The 7,298-nt window shown below is 39.9% G+C and overlaps 1 protein-coding gene across 1 annotated transcript in view; it reads right to left on the bottom strand.

Moving 5' to 3' along the window:
* LOC101856565 (long-chain-fatty-acid--CoA ligase 5) overlaps window positions 1–7,298 on the bottom strand; it is a gene marked incomplete in the record, with an annotated part of 32,169 nt that overhangs the window by 13,252 nt on the left and 11,619 nt on the right. Inside the window, 3 exon segments of the mRNA XM_005095103.3 lie at window positions 233–367; window positions 2,552–2,629; window positions 3,968–4,041. Coding sequence (XP_005095160.2) covers window positions 233–367; window positions 2,552–2,629; window positions 3,968–4,041 — 287 coding nt within the window.

Raw genomic sequence — 7,298 nt, 5'->3', positions numbered from 1 at the left:
ATTTATTATTATTATTATTATTATTACTACTATTTTCCACTCTCACCACCCAATTAAATATCCACCAATTCACCCCACCACACCTCTCAACCCATTCACACACACCTCACCCAACCCCGTCTACCTACTTGTTCATTCGACCTTTCACCCACTGACTCATCAAAATTAGGTCTTCTGTTTCTGACCCCAAACATTCTTGAACGTAAGACACGACCCCTTTCAGGCAGCTTACAGCATCATAGATTCGGTTGAGAAGCCGCGGCACACTAGGGAACAAAGTAGGCCTCAGAGTTGCTAAATCATTCGTGAGAAGCTTGATGTCTCTGCTGAAGTATCCAATCCTGGCGCCGTGCATGAGCAGGAAGACCTTGAGTAAAGAAAAGAAAAAAAAGGGACTTTTATAATAATATTCATTTTGAAGATACACTCAAACCTGTCCGAGCGACCACACATTGTCAAAAAAAGTGACCACTTTAGCCTGGTTCTCTTCTTGAACAGTGTCGTTATTACAATAAAAATTATAGAAAAAAAGCCAGGAGGAAGTGGTCGTTTGTATAGGTGAAAGTCTTGGATGGGTAGTCATTAGAGCTGGTTCGACTGTATTGGTTGTGTTCACAACAGAATTATGATTAACAATAATTCACAGCATACCATCTGACACGTTTCAAAACAAACTGCAGTTTTTAAGGGGGGGAGGGGGGGGGCTACACCCCCAAAGCCCCGATTCGGCTCAAAATTATGGAATTTGAGTTGTAGGCACTTTTAGCTTCCTCAGCCTCTCCTACAACTATTTCATCGCATAGGAACCCCCCAAAAATCGTATTTTATCCCATGCCAGGCATGTTTATCTCCACCATTTCCTCTTAAAGTCAATATTTTATTTTTCTTTACAGGCCGTTTTCTCAAAACGCAACTTTTCTCTATACTTTTTTAAAAATAACTCCACCATTTTTCATCCAATTTTCACAGAATGAAGAGAAGATGTAATACAAAAAAGTGTCTGTTGAATTTTTTATATTTAGAATGTTTTTTTTGTTGGTGTTGTCTTGAGTGTGAATTTTCACAGATTTTTTGCAAATTTGAGGTACTCAAAAAAAAATTCATTTTTTTTTTTTTTAATTTGTTAAGGAAAAAAACAACAGACAAACTTTTAGATCTAATGTTTGTAAACACGCATGCAAAAAAAACAAAACAATCAATTTCCATGAGCAGTAAGTGCAGTATTCATTACGGAAGACATGTCAACAAAATCCAATATGGCCCCGTATCAATGGAAACGAAACTTTTTTCTCAAATTTGATTGCGGTTTTCAAGACGCATTACTATGCTTGTTCTATGTGTGAAATTTGGAAAAATTCGGTTCGGTAGAAAGCGAGATAGCCTTCAGGTGTAGTCCCCCCCCCCCCCCCCCCTGAAAATTAAAATGTAAGCGTTTTACACCCAAATCGACACAACTTAAATAATTTAGGAAGCGGGCTTCTGATCCTGTTTTTCAGGCCCAACCCGGGCTGGGAGTGATGCAACGTATCAGTAAAAAGAAAGACAGACAGACAGGCAGACAGACAGGCAAACAGACAGTCAGATAGACAGACAGAGAGATAGATAGATAGATAGATAGATAGATAGATAGATAGATAGATAGATAGATAGATGTGTGTGTGTGTGTTTGGTGTGTGTGTGTGTGTGTGTGTGTGTGTGTTTATTCATTTATACAACCGCGTTTCTTAACGCGCGGTAATCAGTCTCAGGAGGCAGGGGGTTCAATGAAAGTCAAGATTTAATGTATACATTACTCAGTGTGTGTGTGTGTGTGTGTGTGTATGTGTGTGTGTATGTGTGTGCGTGTGTGTGTGTGAGAGAGAGTGTATGTATGTATGTATGTATGTATGTATGTATGTATGTATGTATGTATGTATGTATATATTGCGCTATCTCTACTAGAAGGGTTCGGTGAATGCATTATACATGCATAAATCTAGTGTGGTTAAGCTGCTTCCAAAAGATTAAAATCCGCTGGAATACAATGTTTAATAAAAAGGGAGTGTATACAGACCCGGTAACCGGGAACAAAGTCACAAAGTATACAGATCCGGTAGGGGAACTTTTGTGATTTCGGAAAGTTTCAGCGCCCTCTTGGCTCAGGGTAGACCACAGAATTCTACACTAAGGTAGACCTAGGTTCTTCTATATCTATTCTATGGCCTAGGTCTAGATCTAGACAGAAAGACATAAATCATTGATCTAGATTCGAGGCTAGCCTAGATCTATATCTAAATGAAGATTGCGGATGTCTTTTTGATGAACTATCGTTTTCCCTCCGTTTTGGAGTTGGAGGAATCACATTTTGAAGAAAAGAACAATGTCATAATTTCAATCAAGCAGTCCTCTCTCTCTCTCTCTCTCTCTCTCTCTCTCTCTCTCTCTCTCTCTCTCTCTGAAACTTTCCGAAATCACAAAAGAGTTCCCCTACCGGGTCTGTATACTTCGTGACTTTATTCCCGGTTACCGGGTCTGTATACACTTCGTTAATAAAAACCATCCAGGAACGTACGTGCAATCCTCGCTCATAGTTGTGAGCCAGCGGTAGATACGACAGGTGGACATCGTCAGGGGTGGGCTGATAAACCCCCTGTACCAGATAAAAGGAAACAATTATTTAAACATGGCAAAGTGCAATGATCATCATTCTTCTTACATTTTGATTAAAATTATCTATATGGGACCCCTATTCACAGGTTCAATATCTTGCACAAAGAGTCTCGTGCCTTCATATCCCCAACGAGGAGCGATAAAGTTGTAAGTAAGAATAAGGATGACGCCAAATTGACCCATCATGCCATTTTTTAACGGGTGACCTACCATAGTGTCGTAAAATATGACCCAGAGGGCCCAGAAAAAGTCCAAGTTATTAAAAAGAAATGTGAGGCATCGTTGGGAAATCAGGTGCTCGTCAAAATCATGAAATCGAAGATACCGGCGTTTTCCCACTTATTTGGCAATTTCTAAGTTTTGTTTTTTGGCTCAACACCTTTATGTCCATTTAAAAACACAATTTTGTGTGGATATTTTTGAAAAACGTTGATCAAATTCACAACAAATGTAAATTTGCAGTTTTCAAGGACACTTAAGCTTTGGAAGTCACTAAATTTTGGCGGCCTTTTTTTCCGCTTATTTTACTTCTGACACCAGGTGATCCCCATCTCCTACAACCGCAAATATTTCGACTTCTGTTCAAGATAAATGTTTATAGTTTGTCAGCTAAATCACATTAATGAAGCTTAAAGATAGATCATGACACCAATAAATCAAAAAGCCCCAAAATTGACGATCGTCTTATTTCAACGCGTCGTGACACAAATAGCTGTCACATGTCTCAGGAAAACAGACTAATCTAAATAAAGAGTGAGACCAGAAATTTCGAAGAATAAAAGCGGAAAAGGGAATACATAAAAATAGAATAAACTCGAGAACACATTGGTACAAATTTGAACGAAAAATAAAATGGTACAAACGAAAGAAGGGGAAGCAGAAGGACAAGAAAGAGTAGTGAAAGAATACAGAGAACCAAGACAAGATAAAAAGAGGTTCAAGGGGAATAATTGGAGAAAAACAAATCAAATAAATGAAGGAAGGAACGTTTAAGAAAAGGAAAGAAACATTTAGTGAAGAACCCCCCCCCAAAAAAAAACAAACAACAACAACAACAACAACAAACAAACAAACAAACAAACAAAAAAACACGATTAACACTGGAAGAGAAATGAATGACTCTTGGACAATAAAAATATAGGGATTGATGAATAGAAAAGTGAACAAGAGCTTAAAGAAATAAAACAGAAAATAGAGAAAAGAAAAAGGAGAACATAAAAGTGCCCTCAAAATCCCCCCCCCCCCTTTCCAAAAAACCCCGAAAAACGAAAGAGTTTTAGAGTTTAGATCCGTGTCTCTGCTCGGTGGATGGTTGTACCTTGGTGTGTAGAGTCATGCTCCTGACCATTGACACAAAGGCCCTCTGGGTCACGACAACACCTTTGGGGTTCCCTGAAAAAAGGGTTTAAAAAAGACCTCATCAACTAGGGCATTTCTGTAATTTGTGTATGTGGGTCAGTGTGTGGAGGGGGGAGACGGGGAAAGTGGGAGACAGAGAGAGGAAGAGGTGAGGGGTACAACCAAGCTGTCTTTGTCATCACTCGCTTATAGATCTTGTTACTTTATACTGTTACCTAACAAAATTGGCACCCAGATTGTGAATGATAATAAGCAACTTTTTTTTCCACGTTCCCACTTTATCCCTTTTTAGGTAAAACGTTTTGTTACTACGCTACCACAGAAGTACAAAGTTCTATCTGACATTTTTGGTGGTTTCAAGTTACTAAGACTACGAGGTCAAAAATCAAATTATGCTCTATCTGCTCTATCAAAATCGTAAAAATATTCGGAATCGTAATCAAGATATTCAAAGAAAAATAGAAAAAATGCATTTAAAAAAAGCTCGATATCTTGTGAAAAGCAACATTTTTTATTTCAAATTTCTCAAGACTAGGTACTGAACAGATAGAACTTTGTACTTCTATGACAATCAAGACAATTATTTTGTCGTCGTGTAGCTTTAGCTTCCTAGCTTCCGAACTTTTGTCAAATAGTTTGGCTTCACCAACATATCCATCAGATCTCTCCAAGATAATTGTCATCAGAGAAATGGTAGGGCAAGATGAGCTGTGCAGACGAGGAAACTTCTCCTTAAGAAAGTAAAAGATCCCTACACTACCTTCCTGCCATACCGGTCTACCTCGTTACAAAATGGGTGTGCTCCAAGTGGACTTCTCATGGCAAGAAAGTTTCAAACAAAAATTCCCATCAAACATGATAACTTGTCATCAAATCCTGTTGATTTTCCCAGTATTTGTCAAAGGAAGGGGGGTGGGGGATAAAAGATATTATGCAGGATCAGCGCAACTAGATACCCGAGGCTAAATACAATATTCCAGAATTTTCGACACGATAATTCTGTACACACTTGAGACCTGGCCCCTAGGCGGACCGAGCACCCCAATACGCGCTCCTACATGGTAGCTACTGGTAAATGGAACACAGTTCACCTCAACAAGAGCCATCCCGTGGCTACCCCAGAGCTTACTCCAACACCACAGTCTGAGGGTAACACACCATTAAGGGGGTAGGGGCTACACCCCAAAAGCCCCAAATTCGGCTCAAAAATATGGATTTTCAGTTGTAGGCATTTTTTGCTTCTTCAGCATCTCTTTCAACTATTTCATAACATTAGAACCCCTTAAAGCCTTTTTATTAATTCTTCCCATACCGGGCATGTTTGTCACCACCTCTTTCTCATAAAGTCAATCTTTTAATTTTCTTTATCGCCTGTTTTCTATATACTTTTTATGAATAACTCCACCATTTGTTATTCAATCTTAAAGAAATTTTCGCAGAATGAAGAGAAGATGCAATACTAAAATTTTGTTGCTGAATTTTTTTATATATGGAATAGTTTTTTGGTGGTGGTGTCAGGAAAGTAGATTTTCACGGATATTTTGCAAACTTGAATGCAACCTCTGGAAACAATTCGTAAAGATTTTTCTAGTCCGTTTAGGAAAAGTTCAACAAACAAATTTGCATGCAAAAAAAAACAACAATCTATTTTCATGAAAAATAAGTGCGGTATTCATTACGTAAGACATGCCAATAAAATCCGATATGCCCGCCATAGCCATATAAACGAAAGTTTTTTTCTTAAATTTGAATACAGATTTTAAGACTCCTTACTATGTTGTTGTATGTGTGAAATTTGGTAAAATTTGCTCCACTAATAAGCGAGATAGCCTTCTGGTGTAGCCCCCCCCCCTCCCCCCACCTACTAACGACATGGCAATCTGACACCTCAAGCCTTGTCTGGCTGTCAACCCACACGCCAGCGACCCCAGAGGAAACACAACGAGTCAGCCGATGCGTCTGAAAAATCAGAGACTAGATCTGTAACTCAAAAACGGAATGACCTACATTTAACGGTGTGGCGTACATCTCTGTGTTCTAAATCCAGACCCAAGTCGTGACAATTCTTAAAATAACGTTTTGTGAACAAGTGAAATTTAAAGAGACCTGTTTTAGGTGAACAAATAAACCATAGGAACAATAACTTTGGGGATGGTGTTGAATAATGCACATTGCATAATACATGGTGTAACTTCTATGCTGTCTAGCTCTTCACTTTGTCCCAAAGAGAACGGGGGGGGGGCTCTCGTGGTCAAGAGGTTAAGGTGTTCGCCTCTCATTCAATAGGGCGTGGGCTCCTGACTCTTTCTGCAGCCTTTCTATTGCTACTCTTTGGCTCCTTCTTACTGCTGTCTTTCAGCCACGCCCCTGATCGTGTGGTGGGGAAAATCTACACCTAACCTTCTCGGCTAAGGGTGAAAAATCTCGGAGGTCCCGTGTGTGCAAGTTGCGCATGTTAAAGATCCCTTTGTGGTTCAAAATTGATAAGAGTAGGCTTCTGCCGCAACCCGGGCAAAATTTAAAAATTTCCTACCAACTGAAGATTGTTATTGTGTCCTCGCGCTCATATGGACTGAAGCAGTAGCGAGAGAGGAACAGTGGACATTGCAGAAAGAAGGTTTGCTACTAAGGATGTCTTTGAAAGTAGACTTCGGAAGGCTCTCACTGGGACATTTCATAAAGTCCCAAATTTCCTTCTCCTGGATGGAATTCACAGTTCCTTTCCCTTTATAGTGGTCACTGTTCGATTCCAAAGTGTTAGAGTCAAGTACAATTTGGACCAGGTGGTAAAAATTAGTGTACAGCCAAGTTCGCTCTCGTGCGCTGGAGCCACTATTTTGTGTGTGTGTGTGTGTGTGTGTGTGTGTGTGTGTGTGTGTGTGTGTGTGTGCGTGTGCGTGTGTAAGTGTGTGTGTGCGTGTGTGTTTGAGTGAGTGAGCGCGCGCGTTAGGCGTGTGTGTGTTTGTTTGGTTTTTTTCTTAAAAGTGGATGTTGTTTAGGCCACCATCGATACAATTTGGATCATTTAGGAGGTGGACTCCCCACCTTGCCTGTCAAGGCCAAACCGGGCTGAGAGGGATACAAAATTCCAGAAAAAAGACTAAACCTATTCGACAAAAAGTTCTCCCAACTCAGGAATCGAACTCTAGTCTTTTGCGTGCGACAGCAAAGCGCGTAACTGCTACACCAGAAACATCGTTGAGTGTGTATGTGTGTATTATGTGTGTGTGTGAGTGTGTGTGTGTGTGTGTGTGTGTGTGTGTGTGTATGTGTGTGTGTGTGTGTGTGTG

Source organism: Aplysia californica, unplaced genomic scaffold (assembly GCF_000002075.1).
Source record: "Aplysia californica isolate F4 #8 unplaced genomic scaffold, AplCal3.0 scaffold00095, whole genome shotgun sequence".
Lineage (NCBI taxonomy): Eukaryota > Metazoa > Mollusca > Gastropoda > Aplysiida > Aplysiidae > Aplysia > Aplysia californica.
Note: the sequence above shows the minus strand (reverse complement) of the source record. Positions and strands in the feature narration are given on the sequence as shown.